The sequence below is a fragment of the Ranitomeya variabilis genome, chromosome 2 (genome assembly GCF_051348905.1).
Source record: "Ranitomeya variabilis isolate aRanVar5 chromosome 2, aRanVar5.hap1, whole genome shotgun sequence".
Classification (NCBI taxonomy): domain Eukaryota; kingdom Metazoa; phylum Chordata; class Amphibia; order Anura; family Dendrobatidae; genus Ranitomeya; species Ranitomeya variabilis.
The window spans coordinates 601,439,072-601,462,546 of NC_135233.1; the positions used below are offsets into that span (position 1 = coordinate 601,439,072).

Genomic DNA, 23,475 nt, shown 5'->3' on the forward strand with positions numbered 1-23,475 from the left:
CCTTCTCCAGGTGACATGTAAATAATTGCGCTTCCTATACGCATGTGATTGAACATGATTAATAAATACAATGAATAGACATTTCATAGATATTACACTTTTTTTAAAAACATGGCAAATTTCTTTATTGATATAGAAGGAATGACATCAAAAATTAATATAAGACCTAAATTATCATTGCAAGAGGTCATTGTATACAGAGCTAAGCTTGTGACACGGAGCTCTGGATGATGGCTGTGAATGCAGAGTGGCCTCCGTCAAATTATGAAAATGTAAGAAAATGAAAGCCCTGTCACACAGATGGCAGCCAAAGACACCTTCTAATTACCTCTTTGCAAAGTAAATTAGTTTTTGCAGTTGTTGGATGCAAAAACAGAATAATTTACTGCTGCCATTCCTGGTATGCCGAGCTCGCGTCTCCCTCCTACGTATGGTCAGTCTTACTAGGTTGCGTCTTTCTCTATTGATCCGCTATTAGCAAGTGAAAATGTTTTCAATAATGAAGCTGAAAAATCAATTTAAAAAAAAGCTTGTTTAGATTGGGAGTGATCTTCTTAAAAATGACCTGTCACTTGCTAAAAAAAAACTGACTTTTAAGAATCCGTGAGATCCCCCTATTCTGCCACTTTTTTCCATTTTGCGCTGAGTTGCCCCGTTGAAGAGATATTCACGTTTGTTGATTTTGGAGCGCATCATGTGAAATCTCTGCTTTGCAGCCCGACTGGTCGTTTCATCACAGTCTTCAATAGGACCTCATGTTTTGCTAGATTAGATGTTAAGCTGTGATTGGCCATGTCTGGGAGGGAGTGGTGAAAGCACACGCCCACATTGAAGACTCTGAAAAAACACTGAGAGATTTCACATGCTTTGCTCTAGATGTAAAATATGTGAATATCTCTGCAATGGAATGACGTAGATCAAAAAGGAAAGGAGCTGCAGAATCAGGGGAGTTTAGGGATTTTTTTTACAAGGTATTTAATGCTTTATTTTTTTTAGTAAGTGACGTGTCCTTTTTAAGAGGTGTCTTTTAATGAAATGTAACTATAAATGTTCCTTTATGTCAATACAAGCTGGGTGACCTTACCAACCATCTTAATCTAAGGGCGACAGATCAAAAGTTGCTATTTGTAGCTGTATTTTATTGGCTAGAAAAGTAAATTTGACTTTTCTAATGCCTAAATGCCAAGAAAAATAGCTTTCTGGTATTTGAATATTGATGATGTCAAAATACAAAAAAAAACATAAGAGGGGCTTCTGGGATTTTTTATATTGATGACCTACCCTTGGGAAAAGCAGTCAATATGAATTAGGGTCAAAGATATCACACCCATGCAAATGGCTGAGCAACCTTATAATAGATGTTAGAACCAATTCTACAGATCGAAAATTACTATTCAAAGTGCTTCTTCCACTTGACTAGTAGTAGGAGATCCACCTTTATGTTATCCAAGAAGCACATTAGAAGAAGGGGTTCTTGGATTTTTACCATCCATTACCTATATTTAGGATTGGCAAATTATATGAGTTTGGTTGGGTCCAGACACTTGGGACAGCCATGATCAGCTGTTTAAACAGCTGACCGGCAAGGGTGCCAATGGTTGGATCCCCATTGATATAACATTTGATGGCCTGTCCAAAGGAAGCATCTCAATAGTAAAATGTAAAAAAGTTAACCTTTTAAGGAGCTGTCTAATTAACCACTAGGACTTAGACCAATTCTAGGAATGCCGATTTTCTTTCCTCTCTTGCCAAAGCTGGCTTGTCCATGACCATCCTTCTACTGGGAGCAAAGGACTAGACACTTCTGCTTCCACAATTTTGGACTAGAGTCGATAGGACGTAAATGGTCTATCCAATCAGCCTGCCGTGTAGTAGAATAACCCATTTTGTCTTGACCACCATGTTCACAACTGGGTTTTACTGTAGGTCTAAGATTGAGATTGAGGATGGATAGGGTTCACAACAGCTATCATATAGTATATTAGAGTTTAGATGCTTCACTTCTAAAGTCAATTTTGTGCCCTGTGCCACCTACAACACGTCACACTTCAACTCCAAAGTCAATTCCTATTTAAATGTAGGCCAGATGTACATTGTAAAGAAGGGAAAGCAAAACAAAGCCTTTGTTTTTGTGTCATGTCAACGAGGGATTCTTCACTATGCTCCAGCCATAAACCCATCTGTTGAGCATGTATGATAACGACTGCAATGCACAATTTTCTACTTTCTGCTTGGAAAGGAAGAGTCCTCTACAGTGACAGGTTGATAAGAATCCATGTATAGTGATATTTTTCACTAATCTTTTGCTGACGGCAGCTAATGATTAGCAGCTAATAATGCTGACATTGCGTTCCAACATGGTAGAGTTCTTTAAGGATTTACCTGTTCATCTTAACCTTGTTTAGTGCAACATTTACAAAATACAAAATGTTTGACTTTTAACATATTAGATCAACATATATTTTGAAGATGCAGGAGATGAAAACTTACAGCTCGGTCAAAGGTTGTCGTAGACGAGACTACGATGGGGAGAGCAAGGTCAACATGAATTTCTTTCTTGATGGCCCCAAGGAACCTTCAACCTCATAAAACCAACACCCAAGACATGTAGATGTAGACTTATATATTGATCGGAAGTTATTACCAAGAACTATTTAAGCCAATGTGACAACTTGATGACTCTCCAAGTACTTATTATCTGTCTCACATAATCTGTCACCCTTGAGTAATGATCTGCGTGACGTCAATATTTGTCACATCCCATGCAAGGAAGACTCTCGATGATTATCCCAGAGGGACATTATGTCAGCACTCTTGGCCACCGAATATCAAGTGTCTTTTTAAAAAGGGCTTGTTAATTAACAAACACTATTAAAACGATCAATATAACACAAGGCTAATTAACTTGTATAAGATGGCAGCAGGATGACAATCTCTTGGGTTTTTTTTCTTCATTTGTCAGCAGATCTTCGTTCTGAGATTTTGAACTGTAAACAGTTTTTTTTTCTTTCAAATTATGTTTAGACATGACAGATCAAAATATATGCATTAGAGTCGGTAGTAAACAACATTTTTTTGTCTTCTATATGGAATCCTTCAACAAAGTACTTTACGTTAATGCTTTATTAGGTTATACAGTAGCAAGCAAGTGTAGACAAGGCAGAAACGAGAGACAATCAGCTATGTCGGAAGTCAACTGGAGTTTAGTTCCATTTATATGGACCATTTATTGGCACTATATGTGACCAATCAAGATTTGTACTAGCCTTTTCCAGCGTCCACTTGGGAACTTTGTGTTAGATGGCCCAAAAGCAGGGCAAGTTTCCTTGTTGAGCACTCATATGCCGTCAACCTGGGTGCATCTTTCCATTACTAAGACCTTACAACACCATGATATCTCAAAGGCCTTGTAATCACAAGAGGAGTCCAAAATGCCATCAATCGAGTATCTACCATGGAGTATCAAGTGGATGCCACACATTTTGCCCATCTCTATTACTAAGGTAGATCACAGATAGGGCTCTTTAAGGGGACTTGAGAACTAGGAGGACCTAGAAGATAATACCGGAGGACCTATGGCTAATGCCACTATTTCAGTAGAATACATTTATGGTATATGAATGATGACTTTAGTGATTGGAAGGGAGAAGGAATATCTTTTTTTGTATAACCGTTGATCTTGAAATCCCATGCCACTTTCAGTGGTTCCAGAGGAAGGGACAGGTATATCACGTAAAGGTAAGAAACATACGAGAAGTAGAAAGAATTAGGCAAGGATGTAGAGTAGTGAAATTCCAGTAAAAGAAGTCAACAACTGAGCTCTGATTGACTCTTATATTTCAAAGACAGAATATGGAGTGCTATCAAAGCCCTATTTTTAGTCGGTATATTAGTATATATATATATATATATATATATATACATATATATATATATATATATATATATATATATATATATATATATATATATATTGGTATATATTAGTCGGTATATTAGTGCAAACAAAAACCCTTTTATCTATACTGCTAATATGATAAACGGAACATCGAACCTCTCGACCCTTGAAAAATCGTATAATGCAAATGTGATCCTTAAAAAAATACATGAAAATCCTTGGTTCTCCAGAGACCGGACACTGGCGCGCTTTCTCGTTTACAAGGAATTGGTTGTTTTTGACCAAAGTCTCTTTGGAAGTTGCCTCTGAAAAAAATTGAAATGGTCATTAGAGTTGGTTCATAGAGGAGTAATTTCACGATAACTTTGTCTTTGATGGTGAATTATCTTTGTTCTTGGACCAATAAGGTGACCGATAATGACTCTTCCAAAAAATAAGAATAGTTATAGGACATAATAGTAAATGGTTGGTCTGTCCAAGATTTTGCATTGGTACTCAAGAACATAAAGTTACGCCTCAAAGAGCAATCATTATTCCAAAAATGTAATTCTTCAGGTCAACAGATAAGGAAATTGTAACGGAACTCTTTTTAACCAATTGTGGCATATGATCTTCTGATGTTCAAGATTGGCCAAGAGGTCTCATTAAGCCCCCACATAGAGTATAGATATTATAACTCCTGCTTCATGTCAATCCTCCCATTGCCCTTTACCAATAATCTTTTTCTTCTGCCAACAGTTACGAGTAGAAACCACAGACGAGAGTGGAAAAACAATTGAGGGACCTGTTGATCTGGAGGTCATGGTCATAGATCAGAATGATAACCGACCAATCTTCAAAGAAGGCCCGTATGTTGGACATGTTCTAGAAGGGTCTCCAACTGGTGAGTGTGCAACTATTACCTACTTGATTCCAGTGGTTGAAGTTGAATAATGGAAATTGTATGCATTTAAGTTTAGTACTTGTGCAAGATATAGACACCCTGTTTGATCTAGTCCATACCCAGTTAAAGGGGTTGTGCGTTGTAGACAGCCACTTTTCGTCATTTGATTGTGGTGAGTCATGCAAATGTTTTCACAATTCTCTGTTGTGCAATTAGAGGGGAACATGGTCAAGAGAACATCCCACCATTAACACCACATCATATGGAGGATATGTTCATATAATTATAAGAGAAGTTCCTAGTGCACTTTTTTTTATTTAAGGTACTTTAGAAATAGAGGATGATTCCTTGTTTATTAAAAAAGAAATGATGGGTTGGATTATCATGTACCAACATCTTGGTTGGTAAAAAGGGGATGTAGGAGTTCCACCTTCCATGAATGGCCAATACAAGGCAGGAACACCCACTTTTGGGCTGGGTTCTCATAAACCAGACTCCTTTGAGAATTCAGATACTCTCATATTTGCCAGAATTGTTTCCAAAAATTGGGAACTGTTGGCAATAATGAACTGGAAGGAGCACTTTACATAAAATGTTATCTTTTACACAAGATAACCTTGTTTAGCATCCTTGAAATTAAGAAGACTAGAATAAACTTCGACTGGATTTGTAGACCTTTTAGACCAGAACTATGTTACAATAAAACATTACCATCTTGATTACTCTCAAACTTTAATGCTTGAAAAGTGGAATTTTCTTTTTTTGTAATGGTCCGATGTCCCATTCTCTTCTCCAACATCTGATACTACCATGGCACCATAAGTAGTCTAAACTTTGATTGTCCTTGACCAAAGCTTTTCTTAGACCTCCAAGTAGTCATGTCATTCTGCTAATTAAACCCGACTTACCAGATCATGTTTTAACACCGTACAAAGGGAAAGTTTACATTAATAAGGTTCTCAAGTATTGCTTCACTTTCTTAATTCGTTTACCAGATGTCCTCTTTGTTGTGTAAGGATATTCCCAGATTATAGGGGTTTCAGCCTCTAGCATGATTATTCTTCAACAGATTTTCCATGTGTCTCCCAATAAGCTGACGATTGCCGTTCTCGGTACTAGAACATGGCAGATGTTATCTATTACAATCTGTTCTTTTTCTACCATGCGTGGTATAATTCTTGATATTTTTTGTACTTACTTTTTTCGAGGAGTTTTATTTTCTGTTGAGGATAATATAATTTTAAAGCAGAACTAAACTTTAATTTATTTTAATTAAATTATTAACCAGCCTGTGCAGAGTTAAGAATCTTTGTAATATACTCTACTACGTTATTTCTCTCTCAAACATCACGATGAAAGGGTTGTTGTAATGGCACAGGGACAGTGTCACCGGGGTTTAGGCCAGGGGCACTAGTCGGGAACGCGAACCAATAGAACCGGTCATTACCATTAGGAAGAACTTACTGGTGGATGGATAGTCTTTTCTTTTGGCTTTGTAAAGGCCCTGTGTGGTCGAAACTTTGTGTGCTAATGCTACCAAAGCAGGACGTCTAGTGCCTTGTTTCCTGGATTTCTCTGAACAGTGCATGGAGCTGAAAGCGGGTGAGGAAAATAAACACGATGTTAACTAGAAGACCATCACAGGTGTTTATCAAGACCTCCATAGAAGTTTTAAAGCAGTTGTACAGGACTGGACAGAGATCACTACTCTTTTTTAGAAGCAGTGCCATATCTTTTCACAGGTTGTTTGTGGTGTAGCTAATTAATTTAATGGAGTCAAGCTGCAATACCAGACACAACCTATGAACATGAGAGGTGCTGTTACTGGAAAAACTTTCAAATTGCTTCTGATTTTTCCTTCCACCTAACCTGTGCATTTATAGGCTTATTTCATATTTAAATCCTGTATTTTATGGACTAAAATCTCTTTTGGTATGAATAAGAAGGATTTTTGAGCCACCAGGTACTAGATTGATGGTTATCTGTGTTGCATGCTCACCATTCGGCATATGAAGGCGATACAAAGGAAACATGAGTTCTTATTTGGAATCCTGGGGAAATCTTACTCAGGGCGACCATTAATTATAATTCTTCACAGTAGAGGGGAGGTAACAGTTTTCAGGCACACAGTTATGACACAGTTCTGAGCTGGAGTTGAGCACATGGGTTTTATTCAAGCTTCTTTTCATCACACAGAATCACTTCTCTTCATGCAATCCTTGATGAACATATATGAAAGTCTCTTCACAGATAACTTCTGTTCACACAGTGATTTAACCTAAGCAGAGCTGTACTTTTCTCATGCATTGAGGTGGGAGTAAGGGGATGAGTCCGGTGCTGTAGCTCTCTCACTTCTATCTCGAGGTAATAAAGATGCTCCTGGTTGTCCTGACTGCTTCTATGATTACAGCAATAGCTTCCCAGGAAGAACTGGTCTATACAGCTTATCTGACTTCAGTGTGAAGGGAGACTCTCTAACACACACCTTACTCATGGATGTCCAGGACACAATAATACGTTTCCCAATATCCCCTGGGGCTGAGCTAACCACTCCCTGTCTGCTATAATCATTTTAAACTCTATAGTTGCTAGATGATTCTAAATCAACAGTGCAGCTTCTACCTGTCACATCTGCCATGATGGTGAGACCAGTACATCATCTTCTACTTTTCTCCAGCACTGTACTTTACAGGGGTCGTGAACCAACAATACAATATAATTGTTCCAGACAGGCTTTATTAGATGCTTTTCTCACAGGGCTCCACTATTTCTGCCCTTCCATTTTGCTGCTTGTAAATTCAGCCGCAATCTGAGCAGATATTAGAACTCTAAAACATTTTCCTCGCTGACAGGAATTTTATTGAAGACAGTAAAGCAGACGCTAATTGCACAATGACCTAGTATAGGTGAAGTGGTTATTTCCTTCGGCTCCACGCTTAATTCATCTTCAAAAGTCATTTTACCCTGCAGAAGCACGAATATTTGTTTTATGGCTATAAACCCCTATGAGCCCACTCAGAAAATACCTCCATAAGTACTTTGTTTAATAGATAAATAAATTGAGGCCATCGAATTGAAAGAGCTCGTCTGAGAGTAGACATCAATTCTGCAAAATACCGGTTTAATCATTCCAATTTAATGCTAATTTATGGTGAAAAAAAAAATCATAAAAAGGAATTCAGTTACGGGTAATGGGAGCAGAGACTGCATGTTGTATGCAGATTACTTGATATTTGTTGGTAAGTTTGTAAAAAAGGAATTGTCTACAGTCGGAAAAAAATGGTTTGCTTATTATCCAGAAATGGTGCCACTCTTGTCTGAGGGCTGCATCTGGAATTGCAGCTCATTGACTGGAATGGGTTTGAATAATGGTTGTGTTTAGAGACCCCATTGGTGGTGCAAAAAGGGATGGTATTCGCTTTGTAGAAAAGGGATTACACTGGCAGACTGACAAGTGACTACATTTATGGTGTAGAAAAGGACAAGACTGATGGTGTAGAAATGGACACCACTGACATAAAAACAATGACACTGATGGCATAGGAAAGAGACAATGCTGTTAGCATAGGAAAGGGATGACATTGGTGGTGTAGGAAATGGATTGGTGCTGATGACATATGCGGCGCCCCAGAGTCCTGGTCGTTGCAGTATTGTCGCTCTTCCACCAGGGGGAGTGATGGTACATCTGATGGCACTAAAGGAGTTCCCCTGACCAGGTATCACAGTCACACACTACACTTCACACTCCGGCCACCAGGGGGAGCAAAAAGGTTCTATCTATTAGGCCACTCCTCACACTCGGGTAAAACTGAGGGTTGGATAGGAAGTTAGGAGGAGAACACTACTGGGTGAGACCCAGGAAAGACCTGTCAGGCAGACAGGGAGAGAAGGAGGAACATGTGAGCTGCAGACAGAGGTCTCTGTCAGGGGTGGGATCCTGGCAGAGACTGAGCGAGAGATAGAACGTTACGGAGCGGCGCCTGCACCTCACTGCGGCAGCATCCTAAGAAAGGACAAGAAGTGAAATATATTGTGGAGAAGTGAGAAATGAGAGCAGAGCACAAGGAGATATTACCAGGAGGAGTCCTGCCCTAAGATCGGGAACATCCTTCTGAGGCGCGTAGCCGGTAGCCGGAACACCGAGGGAGTAATAGGCTCTACACATTATTTCAAACTACGGCAGGACAGTTAATTCCAAGTTGGCTGCCTCGTTATTTACTGCGACCTACACCATCGCCATCTATCTTACTGGGAAGCCCTGGGGACATACTTCACCTGTGGGAAGGTATACCAACTAGCTGCCATAACATCACCCCAGTGGACCCCTAAGCAGCGTCGGTCACCCTGACCGAACACCACAGGTGGTGTCAAGAACACTTGACAAACTACACCTTTAATTGGGCGCCCCTTAGCAGGGCCACGGACTGGGTCGGGCCACCGTGACATCCCCAGAACCGAGACAGAAGGGACCCGGTACCGAGTACCCCACTGCCCTGCGCCTGGGGGCGATCCACATAGGAAAGGAATCGATGTGGGTGCCATAAGAAAAGAGATTGATGCAAGTGGCAAAGGAAAGGGTCGATGCTGGTGGCGCAGCAAAGGATCGACACTGGTGGCTTAGGAAAGGGTCAATGCTGGTGGTGCAGGAAAGGTTCGATGCTGTAGTGCAGAAAAGGGATAATGCTGGTGGGACAGGCTAGGGATGATGCTGGTGGGACAGGATAGGGATGATGCTGTTGGGGCAGGATAGGGATGATGCTGGTGGCACAGGAAAGGGATGTTGCTGGTGGGGCAGTAAAGCAATGACACTTTTGGCACAAGAAAAAGAAGATGCTAGTGGCACAGAAAAGGAACAATGCTGGGGGGCAGCAAAGGGACGATGCTGGTGGCGTTGAAAAGGGATTAGCACTGATGGCATAGGAAAGATCAACGCTAGAGTCATAGGAAAGGGATCAATACTGGTGCTGTAAGTAAAAGAGTGCGATGCTGGTGACACAAGAAAGGGTCTATGCTGGTGTGGCTGGAAAGGGATGACGCTGGCAGGACAGGAAAGGGATGAAGCTATCAGGGGAGGAAAGGGTTGATGTTGGTGGGGCAGGAAAGGGATGAAGCTATCAGGGCTGGAAAGGGATGACGCTGGTGGGGCAGGAAAGGGATGATGCTGGCGGGGTAGGAAAAAAATTATGCTGGTGGGGCAGGAAAGGAATGATGCTGGTGGGGCAGTTAAGGGATGAGGCTGGCAGGTTAAAAAAGGGATGATGCTGGTGGGTCAGGAAAGTGATGTTGCTGGTGATGCAGCAAAGGATTGATGCTGGTGGCACAGGAAAAGTTGATGCCGGTGGGACAGAAAAGGTATAACGCTGGTGGCACAAGAAAGGGACGATGTTGGTGGTGTATGAAAGGGAGAAAGGGATAACGCCAGTGGTTCATGAAAGAGATGATGCTGGTGGGGCAGTAAAGGGAGGAAACTGATGGAGCAGGAAAGGGAAGGCACTGGTGGGACAGGAATGAGAGGACACTGGTGGGGCAGGAAAAGGATGATGCTAGTAGGGCAGGAAAGAGATGACACTGGATTCGTAGCAAATAATTGATGCTGTTGGCACAGGAAAAGTTGATGCTGATGGGACAAGGAAAGGGATGACGCTGGTGGGGCAGGAAAAGTATGAAGCTGGAGGGACAGGAAAGGGATGACAGTGGTGTTGCAGAAAAGGATTGATGCTGGTGGCATAGGAAAAGTTGATGCTTGTGGGACAGGAAAGGGACGATGCTGGTGGTGCATGAAGGGGATGACGCTGGTGGGGCAGGAAAGGGATTATGCTGGTGACGAAGAGCACGGATGATGTAACTGTATGGAAGCATTGGAGGAAGCTGCACACCTGCACACCAGACGCTGACACCTAAAGGGACAGTTAGGTCCATTCATTACAAACGATGCACTGATATTATTGCCGGCCAATGGTAACTGCTGGAGACCTCGTGCAGATATGGCGTCGGAACTTCAAATTATGCTTTTTTTTTCAGGCCAAGCTATATTAAGCTACATACTCTATATATTCAAGTCCATAATGAATAATTATAATGGGAAACGTAAGATACCCCCAGTGTTTTTCATTAACCAATAACGGAAAACAATGACATCCCTGCCCTACAGTGCAGCTCCCATACAAACAGTCAATATATGTCATAATAAATGACTTCTCCATTTAATGATTGTGTTTACGTCGCACATTTTATTTTTGCCATGTAGTCTTCCTTAGGACATATGTCTCCCTCCTCCCCTACATTGTGCCCAATAGGTGAGGACACACATCTGATTAGCTGCAAGGCTTTCCCATCACAGCATCTGAAACATATTGCTACTCAATTTTCGTCGCTGAGTTTTCCTGGGGAAAAGGTAGAAGGGACTATGCCGTCTGTTTCACATTATTTCCTGAACACTAATTTACAAATGTTTTCTGCTCTGCAACTAATCGAGGCCTTCTCAAGGTTTACAAGATAATGGTGCACACCTGTAGCTTAAGACACCGCGTGAATAATTTCTTATTCCGAACTCCCATGGATTCTTTGTCTTGTTATTGTGAGATTTTCTAAAATAAGCAAGTTGTCTGCAAGAAACAAGGTGCGATGGGCGGCTCATTGATCAGAAAGTGTCAAATGAAGGAGAGAATTACAGTATCAGAGAAAAGATGCCGGGAGGTAAACTGCTCTGATCAATTTCCAGAGCAAATGCAAGCTAAAGGCAAAAGGAATCTGGAATTTCAAATAGTTCATCATTACATAAAGAATTAGGGAACTAAACTGCAATAAATATCAATGTATAGGAATATAAATAATATAATACTGGTCTCAACATCTAAGAATATATCTACCGTATATACTCGAGTATATGCCGACCCGAGTATAAGCCGACCCCCCTAATTTTGCCACAAAAAACTGGGAAAACTTAATGACTCGAGTATAAGCCTAGGATGGAAAATGCAGCAGCTATCGGTAAATGTCAAAAGTAAAAATAGATACCAATAAAAGTAAAATTAATTGAGACATCAGTAGGTTAAGTGTTTCTGAATATCCATATTGAATCAGGAGCCCCATAAAATGCTCCATACAGTTCATGATGGGCCCATAAGATGCTCCACATTAAAATATGCCAGATATAATCCTGCATAAAGGTTAATAATGGCCCCATAAGATGCTCCATAGACACACTTGCCTCATATAGTGCTGCACAAACGTTGATTATGGCCCCATACAGACACTTGCCCCATATAGACACTTGCCCCATATAGACACTTGCCCCATATAGACACTTGCCCCATATAGTGCTGCGCAAACGTTATGGCCCCATAAGATGCCCCATATAGTGCTGCACAAATGTTGATCATGTCCCCATGCAGACACTTGCCCCATATAGTGCTGCACAAACGTTATGGCCCCATAGAGTGCTGCACAAATGTTATGGCCCCCATATAGTGCTGCACAAATGTTATGGCCCCCATATAATGTTGCACAAACGTTATGGCCCTCATATAGTGCTGCACAAATGTTATGGCCCCCATATAATGCTGCACAAACATTATGGCCCCATATAGTGCTGCACAAACGTTATGACCCCCATATAGTGCTGCACAAACATTATGGCCCCTATATAATGCTGAACAAATGTTATGGTCCCCATATAGTGCTTCACAAACGTTATGGCCCCCATACAATGCTGCACAAACGTTATGGCCCCCATATAGTGCTGCACAAACGTTATGGCCCCCATATAATGCTGCACAAACGTTATGGCCCCCATATAGTGCTGCACAAACGTTATGGCCACCATATAGTGCTGCACAAACGTTATGGCCCCCATATAGTGCTGCACAAACGTTATGGCCCCATAGATGCTCCATACAGACACTTGCCCCATTTGCTGTTGCTGCGTTAAAAAAATAAAAAATGAAATACTCACTTCTCGTCGCTCAGGCCCCCGGCACTTTCAATATTCACCTGCTCCACGTTCTGGCGCCGCTCTATCTTCAGCGTCTTCTGCACTGACTGTTCAAGCAGAGGGCGCGCACTAACTACATACTGACCTGAGCGTCACTGCTGAAGACGGAGCAGCGGCTGGAACGAGGAGCAGGTGCATATCGCGCAGCGCAGCGCTCCCCTCCCCGTTATACTCACCTGCTCCTGGTGCTGTGCAGTCCCTGCTTCCCCGCAGCTACTTCCTGTACTGAGCGGTCACCGTTACCGCTCATTACAGTAATGAATATGTGGCTCCACCCCTATGGGAGGTGGAGCTGCATATTCATTACTGTAATGAGCGGTGCCATGTGACCGCTCACTACAGGAAGAAGCTGCCGGCGCTGGGTAAGCCAAGGACATGCAGGGACCGCGCCAGGAGCAGGTGAGTATAATTAGACAGCCCCTGCTCCCCCTCCCCTGTCGACCCCTGGGTATGACTCGAGTATAAGCCGAGAGGGGGCCTTTCAGCCCCAAAAAATGGGCTGAAAATCTCGGCTTATACTCGAGTATATACGGTACTTTAATACTACTCCCCACGTACAAGAATACAACTACTATAATACTGCTCCCTAAGTGCAAGAATACAACTACAATAATACTGCCCCTATGTACAAGAATATAACTACTATGATACTGCCCCTATGTACAAGAATATAATTACTATGATACTGCCTCCTATGTACAACAGTATAACTACTATAATACTGTCGCTATGTACAAGAATATAACTACTATAATACTGCCCCTATGTACAAGAATATAACTACTATAATACTGCCCATATCTACAAGTTTACAACTACAATAATACTGCCCCTATGTACAAGAATACAACTACTATAATACTGCTCCTATGTACAAGACTATAACTACTATAATACTGCCCCTATGTCCAAGAATATAACTACTATAATACTGCTCCAATGTACAAGAATACAACTACTATAATACTGCTCCTATGTACAAGACTATAACTACTATAATACTGCTCCTATGAACAAGACTATAACTACTATAATACTGCTGCTATGCACAAGAATATTACTACCATGATACAGCCTCCTATGTACAACAGTATAACTACTATAATACTGTCGCTATGTACAAGAATATAACTACTATAATACTGCCCCTATGTTCAAGAATATAACTACTATAATACTGCCCCCTATGTACAAGAATATAACTACTATAATACTGCCCCTATGTACAAGTTTACAACTACAATAATACTGCCCCAATGTACAAGAATATACTGTAATACTGCTCCTATGTACAAGAATATAACTACTATAATACTGCTCCAATGTACAAGAATACAACTACTATAATACTTCCCCTATGTACAAGAATATATCTACTATAATACTGCCCCTATGTACAATAATATAACTACTATTATACTGCTCCTATGTACAAGAATACAACTACAATACTACTGCACCTATGTACAAGAATATAACTACTATAATACCCGGATTCCCATCATTATGTAGGGCTGCAGGCAAGCCTACCTAATACAGGATTTTGTCCTCGGTCGTCTTTGAATTCTTGGGTAGAGATGGACTAACCCGAACAGTAAAGTTCTGTGTTCACACCGAACGCCTACTGTTCGGGCACGGACACCAAAAACGGACTTCACCAGGAAATCTGTGTTACTGTTTGGGTTCGGCCCCTTGAACACCAGGTGTTTGTCGTGCTGTCATGTGCATGACAGCGCGGCAAAACTGCTTCTGATCAGTGATAAAAAAAAGTTTACCTACAGTCACTGCCGTCGGCTGGTGGGACTACTGCTCCCATCAGCCGACACTTGATGCCTCTACTAGCCTGTAAATACCAGCCCCCAGCTGTCTGCTTTAGCAAGGCTGGTTGTCAAAAATGAGAGTGACCCCACATCGTTTGTTTTAATAAGATTTTTAAATAATTAAAAAATATGGCATGAGTACCCCTCTATTCTTGATAACCAGCCTTGCTGAAGCTGACAGCTGAAGGGTGCAGCCCTTTTTTTTTGCCTGGCTGGTTATTAAAAATATGTGGAAACCCACTCCGTTTTTTAAAAAAAATTATTTAATTGCAGCACATGCTCCAGCTGATGAATACTCCCATCAACCGCCACCAAATCTCACTGTTATTTGCGGCAGCAGGCGTCGGCTGATGGGTGCAGTAGTCCCATCAGCTGACACCAATGACCAGAGGTAAACTTTTTACCTCCAATCACAGCTGCGGGCTCACACTGTCATTTGACAGTGTGAGAACTGCGACTGCCTGACCGTGGATAATGATTTTACCGTTGATCAGAAGTAGCGTTTGCTACCCTGTCATGCACATGACGAGCGTGGCAAACACTGATGTTGTGGCACCCCACTCAAGTGACTGGGCTCTGGGTTTGGGATCTGCTCTGGTACCCAAACCCTCACTTTTTTTAAACCCGTCGGACCCGGACATCCAGGGGTCCTCCCATCTCTACTCTTGGGTCCTCTCTAACCTCCTTAGGGTCTCCATACCTTCAATACATGTGATGTAGAGCCACATGATTAATACAGCGGAGGTCTACCATAAGCAACATTAATGTAAATGGCACATTTCACCTTGTGTGTACTGTAACAGATGTGCATTGCGGACAGTGCTGCATGTAGAACAGGAGAAGGTTCATCTGATGCGGACTTCTGGGGATATTATCTGAGCTCTCGGAGTCATAAATTACCCATAGATACAGATATAATGGGCTTCTAATCTCTTAAGAGTTTACAAAATGGCATTTGATGCACCAACATATTCGTCAGGACGGCAGGAAGGTTAGCTGACGGAATCATTTTATCTGTATGTAGATGCAAGGGTTGGGGAACACCGGACCATTTGTCATTGCACAGTCTTTTCTCTAGGGAATTTAGAACTCTTTTGGGTCAGATTTTCATTTATGATTTTTTTATAGTATAGGAAGAAATGAATGGTGATGCAGAAAAGGAACGCAAATGGGTAAATTGAAGAACTTAAAAAGTTTTTTTCCGGACTGAATGTAAATTTCATCAAATCCTGACAGTGTGGAATGTGTGCATGGTCAGGATTAACCTGGAGTGGCCATCACGTGACCACAAGTATGTAATCTTCACTTAGTGGATAGCAACTTTTCATGCTTTTCTCAATGAGAAGCTAGTTGAAATGTGACCGCAAATATACAAATTGCATGTGAAAACCACTTGAGGTGTCAACAGGGGGAAATCCCGACAGTGTGCATTTTGCACACACTCAGGATTTAGCAATCTGCAGTCGTTGAGTGGCTGCAGAAATTTATGTTCAACACCTTTAAGCTTTTTTGGCTAAAGTATAAAATCTGTAACAAGGACCCTAAAGTCATCCATAATACCGGTGTCTGCTTATTTAGCAAAAGCGCATATCAGAACAATGGATCATTAGCATTGCTGTAGTAAAAAAAAAAACTTCTCCACACTTTGCCATTCTTCAAGCCGGAGTCTATTATATGGGATCTGGAGTTCCACTTATCTCAGTTGACCTTCTGCATCGTTTTATGAAAAGTCATTCATTGCAGCCCAATATATCAGCACTATGTGCATTGTTTAAGCTTGTGCGATTTGTCTCTGGTGTATTGCTGTGTTCTCCAAAATTTCAGATTAATACAGACGGGACATTTTTCTCATTTAGGACTTCTCAAAAGCTAAGTGTCAACTTCTCTTAATACATAAAGTAAGTGCTATTTTGATTTTTAATTATATATATATATATATATATATATATATATATATATATATATATACATATATACAGTGCCTACAAGTAGTATTCAACCCCCTGCAGATTTAGCAGGTTTAATAAGATGCAAATAAGTTAGAGCCTTCAAACTTCAAATAAGAACAGGATTTATTAACAGATGCATAAATCTACCAAACCAAAAAGTTTTGTTGCTCAGTTAAATTTTTATAAATTTTAAACATAAAAGTGTGGGTCAATTATTATTCAACCCCTAGGTTTAATATTTTGTGGAATAACCTTTGTTTGCAATTACAGCTAATAATCGTATTTTATAAGACCTGATCAGGCCGGCACAGGTCTCTGGAGTTATCTTGGCCCACTCCTCCATGCAGATCTTCTCCAAGTTATCTAGGTTCTTTCGGTGTCTCATGTGGACTTTAATCTTGAGCTCCTTCCACAAGTTTTCAATTGGGTTAAGGTCAGGAGACTGACTAGGCCACTGCAACACCTTGATTTTTTGCCTCTTGAACCAGGCCTTGGTTTTCTTGGCTGTGTGCTTTGGGTCGTTGTCTTGTTAGAAGATGAAATGACGACCCATCTTAAGATCCTTGATGGAGGAGCGGAGGTTCTTGGCCAAAATCTCCAGGTAGGCCGTGCTATCCATCTTCCCATGGATGCGAACCAGATGGCCAGGCCCCTTGGCTGAGAAACAGCCCCACAGCATGATGCTGCCACCACCATGCTTGACTGTAGGGATGGTATTCTTGGGGTCGTATGCAGTGCCATCCAGTCTCCAAACGTCACGTGTGTGGTTGGCACCAAAGATCTCGATCTTGGTCTCATCAGACCAGAGAACCTTGAACCAGTCAGTCTCAGAGTCCTCCAAGTGATCATGAGCAAACTGTAGACGAGCCTTGACATGACGCTTTGAAAGTAAAGGTACCTTACGGGCTCGTCTGGAACGGAGACCATTGCGGTGGAGTACGTTACTTATGGTATTGACTGAAACCAATGTCCCCACTGCCATGAGATCTTCCGGGAGCTCCTTCCTTGTTGTCCTTGGGTTAGCCTTGACTCTTCAGACAAGCCTGGCCTCGGCACGGGAGGAAACTTTCAAAGGCTGTCCAGGCCGTGGAAGGCTAACAGTAGTTCCATAAGCCTTCCACTTCCGGATGATGCTCCCAACAGTGGAGACAGGTAGGCCCAACTCCTTGGAAAGGGTTTTGTACCCCTTGCCAGCCTTGTGACCCTCCACGATCTTGTCTCTGATGGCCTTGGAATGGTCCTTTGTCTTCCCCATGTTGACCATGTATGAGTGCTGTTCACAAGTTTGGGGAGGATCTTAAATAGTCAGAAAAGGCTGGAAAAAGAGATAATTAATCCAAACATGTGAAGCTCATTGTTCTTTGTGCCTGAACTACTTCTTAATACTTTAGGGGAACCAAACAGAATTCTGGTGGGTTGAGGGGCTGAATAATAAATGACCCTCTGAAAAAAACTTTTCCCAATTTAAAAAAAAAATAAACAAAGAAATAACATTCTTTTTTGCTGCAGTGCATTTCACACTTCCAGGCTGATCTACAGTCCAAATGTCACAATGCCAAGTTAATTCCAAATGTGTAAACCTGCTAAATCTGCAGGGGGTTGAATACTACTTGTAGGCACTGTATATATATATATATATATATATATATATACAGTATATATAGCCTTATCTTTGTGAGTATATTATGAAAGCTGAATAAGAATTAATGGATAGAAAAGTGACAATGGACTAATATGGTTTTTAAAAAGAGAGACAAAAGTCCGCTGCCACAGAGACCAAAAAGTGGCAGAGGGATATGAAGAAAGTCCGATCTGTGGATAATATTGGTATCCTGTGTTATGGAGGCCTCCAGCATGTCATTTGAGCCTTTATCGTAAATTATGATATGACTCTGTTGACCCTGCCCTCAAATGATGATGAGATGACTCTGCTGCCCATGCCCCTTCATGAGATGACTCTGATGATCCTGCCCTCTAATGATTTGATGAGCCTTCTGACCCTACCCTCAAATGATATAACTCTGTTTACCCTGTCCTGACCTGAAATGATGATGAGATCACTCTGCTGACCCTTCCCTCAAATAATGATGAGATTACTCTGCTGATCCTGCCCTCAAATGATGATATGACTCTGCTAACGCTGCTCTCAAATGATGAGATGACTGCTGACCCTGCTCTTACATGATTTGACTGTTGACCATGACCTCAAATGATGATGAGATGACTCTGCTGACCCTGCCCTCTAATGATGATGAGATGACTCTGCTAATGCTGCCCCCAAATGATGATGAGATGACTGTTAACCCTGCTCTCAAATGATAACAGGATGACTCTGCTTACCATGGCCCAGTCTAAACAGCAAAATTAAAACTCCATGAATCAAGAAAAGTGTCAGTAGACTAATATATTTTGTATCCAATCCCCTTCTACAGAAACTAAGGAGTGGTAGGGAATGCACGCAAAGCCTTTTCTATATGCCTAGTGTTGGGCATAGGACCCTGTTACATCTACCGTAAGCTTACATCAAAACAAAAAAGCTGTCATTAAATCATACTCTGTCTAATGTTAATGAAATTACTCTAAAATCTGAGCCTTTTAATGATAATAACACGACTCTGCTGACCATGTCCAAATCTACACGGCAAAGCTGAAAGGTTAAATGCATAAATATAGTAACTAGTGTGAAAACTAAAATATTTTAAGATTTTTATATAGCTTATGACTTGAAAAATGTAAAATGAAAATTATTTAAAAATTGTTGTGTTTACTTAGACGTAAATTATCTTTAACGTTATTTACAGGTGTTTCCACATAAAGCATCATTAAAATTGTAACTGTACAAAATCTAAAGACATTTTAATATTTTTTTTAAAAGCTACTTTGAGTCTAAATGAACTGTGAAAAAAAACATTATAAAATAAATTAAAAGCTTGAAATTAATCTTGGAAGAAAAAAAACGAGCCGGCAAATATTTCCGCTGGCACAATCAAATATGTTTAGGGGAAGCCAATTATACAGCTAATCCTTTTTTAAGTTTATGCTTGTTTTATGACCGGCTACGTGGGATTGTTCCTTTAAAGTAAGTGTATTTCTTACTTCAAGACATCTACCCATTTGTCTTTTTTTTTTCCATAGAAGAAGTCATGCAGATACAAATAAATTGAGCCAGTCAACTTTCGCACATTAGGGAGTATATTTTCTTCTTTTAATTGTAACGATGGAATAAAAATCCTATTCATTTTGTTGAATTACATTTCTTTCATTAGTCGTGACAATAAACTAATCCAATGAGTATTAAATTGTTCCATTTTAATGACATTACCTGGAAGCTACCGTCTAAATTCTTTCAAGCTCGCCCTGCTTGGTCCGGATTTGAAGTTTTGCTTTGTTAGATATTTCTATGAGCTGACAAATGCCAAACTTGTTCATTTTTTGCGTTTTTAGATGTCAAAACTAGAAAGATGTGTTCTGAAAAGTCATAATGGGTTACTCCCCACCCGTATCTTGATTCTGGGTCGGCCCTGATACCCCACTAGGGCCGGACTGGCCACCTGGCAGTTCTGGCAAATGCCAAAAGGGCCTGTCTGGTTGTGGGCTACCTTGTCTGCTACATTGTTAACTGAATTGGTGTTCTCAAGACACCCATACTGTTAAAAGTTGTGATGAAGCACAAAGTCGCTGACTCCGTCACTTACGCCAGCAGGCCTATGGTATCATTAGAAGTATTGGTCTTGTAGTAAATCTTGCTTTCCTCCATCCAGGGTAATATTAGTAATATATCCCATCTGGTTCTTGGGGATGGAGACAACATGGGCCTGTGTGATCTCAAATGCCAGGGCTGAATTTCAGTTCTATCCGTACCTGTACCCTACTTACACATACCCATTCCATATGGTCCATCCATAAAGGTGGCAAGAACATTCGGCCAGTTCCCATCTCTCTTGTTTCTTATCACTTAGAAGGTTGTGAAGAATGGAAGTGGCTTGACTCTACCCATGGTAGAGGTAGATAAAAGAAACTTATGATGTCCCCTTCATAAAAAATAAGTCACTTCCCAATTGTATTCACAATTCTTGTAACAGTGAGGCATCTAAACAATGTCTTGTTTTCTTCATCTCATGACGATGGTTGACCAACCTCAATTGAACCAAATTCAGGAATGTAACTTTTAAGGGTGCAAATGTAGCAATTGTACCCAGGACCTGGTTCTTGAGAAGAACCATACTCATATGGTTACCAAACTGAAGGACAACAGTATCCCAAATGATAGGTGGAAGCTGTGATGCAGATCTTTCATGACAGGCTTCAAAAAATTCAAGTTGTCCCTCTATCCACATTCATACAAGACCAGGCATACTTTTTCAAAAATGAAAGTTTAATGGAGTTCACTTGAAGTTTTCTTAAATCTTCAATTTGTTGATCTAAAGATTTGTCCTTTTTTATTTTTCCTCTTGTCGCCACATATGTAGAGATACGTGGCGCAAGATGATATTTAGTTGGAAGAGGTTTGTGACACTTGATGGTTTTGCCAACATGTTTCAATTAAGTATTGAATTGTGTAAAAATTGGAATCCTTACTGAAATATGTGGAAAAGTAGGGATGGACTCATCGTTAATCGTGTTAGTTGAGCTTTAGAAAGCATTGGAGGGAGGTCTCTTTTTTTAAGAAGACCATTCTCCTGGCCTAGTCTATTCAAAATGTAAATGGAAGTTCAGTTTCCTTATAAACCTTGGGCACTAGTCCACTTTTTTATAGGGGACCGTTGAATTTCAGTTTCCTAATAGACCTTGAACACTAGTTTTGGAGAGGACCACCTCTCTTGAAGACCAAATTATGGGTGATTGTCTCAAAGAGCTTTTAGTGAAGTATCCCAGACTGGTTCCTTTTAGGTGCTTTATACCCAAACCCATCTGATGTTTTTGGTTCCACTACTAGAAGATAAGTTAAGGAAAGTCATTTGTTTGGAATGCCAAGATCACAGAAATTTATTGTATCTTTTTACTTCCACTGGAATTGAGCAACTGCAAGAGCCTGGTCCAATGACCACATGAAAAAACCTTGGCACTCAAAGTAAGTCAGAGAATATTTAGATTATAATTATGTAATATAGTCAGTAGTTCATAGCCTTTGGACCAAAGTCCTTCTAAACTCCTCCTACCTGCTGGCTTCTCATGGTACTTCTTCATTTGAGAAGATCATGGCAAACATGACCGATCTATAATTCCATAATTATGACATTGCGCCTGGCCTACTAATCAAAGAGGCGGAACGTAGGGTTCTGGTCTGTCGGCCACAGACTACCGACGTGACCACTGAACCAAGGCCCTACAAAACACCTTGGTCACCTCTAATTTCCATCTTAAATGGTCAAAGCAAATAACTCAAAAAAAGGCAGCAGTACTATTGACATTGGTGGACCTCCTTGTGTCAAATCGTGGTTTGAGTTTTCTTGTTTTAACCGAGAACTTCTGGGTAAATTTGTTTAAAAATGTTCTTTTTTTTTCGTTTATTACTAATTGACAAATCTAAAAATCTCTGTTCTTGGGTTTTGCTTGAGGAAGGAACACTCTAATGTCTTTATATTGGATTGTAATGTGATATTCGAAGGGCTTACTATGATGAATGGACGGTGACTTGGCAGCTGGAGATTGCATCCAGACCTAAACCAGTTACCATGCCTGGAGGCTTCACGAGTCCTGATCTGACCACTGCAACTCGAGGCCACGAGTCCTAAATGTCACCTATTGCTTATATGTAAAATATTGTTGATTTGCATAGCTTCTGGGCTCGTAATGAACCTGAGAATACGATTTGCAATTATCTGATAAGCTTTTGTTATTTTAGCCAGTGGTAAATGGAAATTGTGAGATGCAATTTACTGCAAATTCTCATCATATGGGAGGAAAATATTAAGAAAGACAAGATTGTTTAGCCGTTTTCTTAACTCCCGAAGAGTTGGATGCAGAAATTCACATATCCTACATGGTCATCTATCATCATGGTCATCTATTATCTTGGTCATTTATCATCATGGTCATCTATTGGGTGGTCGGGGGATCTCAGTTCTTCTGATCAATGGACACCCTTGAGGTTTCGCATGTTACTGCTATGCTATAGATTTTAAAGTATACAAATGAGCTCTCCTCCAGAAGGAAGAAAATAGTCTCTAGTGCCATCTATAGGTGATGGTAACATTTTGCGCCCCCATTCAGACTATCTACAGAGGAGTTTCTGGTTTGCGTTAACTTTTTTGTCACCTTTCTCATTAAAGGTCCAGACATTAGTGACCTCCTTATAAGCACCGTTTCTAGAGAAAGTTTTCTTCCATCTGAAAGGAGGTCTCATTAAAGGTCCAGACATTGACGTACTGGGTAGTGTCCTCCTAATAAGAACAGTTACTAGTTCTTCCATCTGAAAGGAGGCTTGTGTGGGTACTTTTGTTTCTTTAGAGCTTTGCCTTCAAAACTCCAAACTTCAGGATCAAAGCTAAGATGGAAAAATCCTTAATCTTAAGGGATATGTATACTTTCACAATCCTTTTAGTTTTGGATTAAAAGTCTCCTACAGTTCAGTGTCTACAGTTCTAAAGCAAAGCTAGTGTCAGTGTCTCCATGGTATAAAGGCACGGATGATTGACCTCGTGGAGACCAAAACATCCAACACCGCGGAGACACCATCACGTGTTTCTCAACGAAGTGATCCAGAACACTGCCCCCAAATATGCAAATGCATGTAGAGGAGCTGCGGAGACACCATCACGTGTTTCTCAACGCAAGCAGTGAATAGCCAGGCCTTTCCCCGGGGGGCAGTGTTCTGGATCACTGTGTTGAGAAACACGTGATGGTGTCTCTGCGATGTTGGATGTTTTGGTCTCCACGAGGTCAATCATCCGTGCCTTTATAGTCTTTCTACTAGGCACTGCTCCTGATAG

At 40.9% G+C, this 23,475-nt stretch overlaps 1 protein-coding gene across 1 annotated transcript in view; it reads left to right on the forward strand.

Moving 5' to 3' along the window:
- Positions 1-23,475, forward strand: part of CDH13 (cadherin 13) — a 916,091-nt gene that overhangs the window by 562,709 nt on the left and 329,907 nt on the right. The window contains exon 6 of the mRNA XM_077288603.1: positions 4,637-4,781. Within this exon, the coding sequence (XP_077144718.1) occupies positions 4,637-4,781 (145 nt within the window). The remainder of the gene's footprint in view (positions 1-4,636; positions 4,782-23,475) is intronic.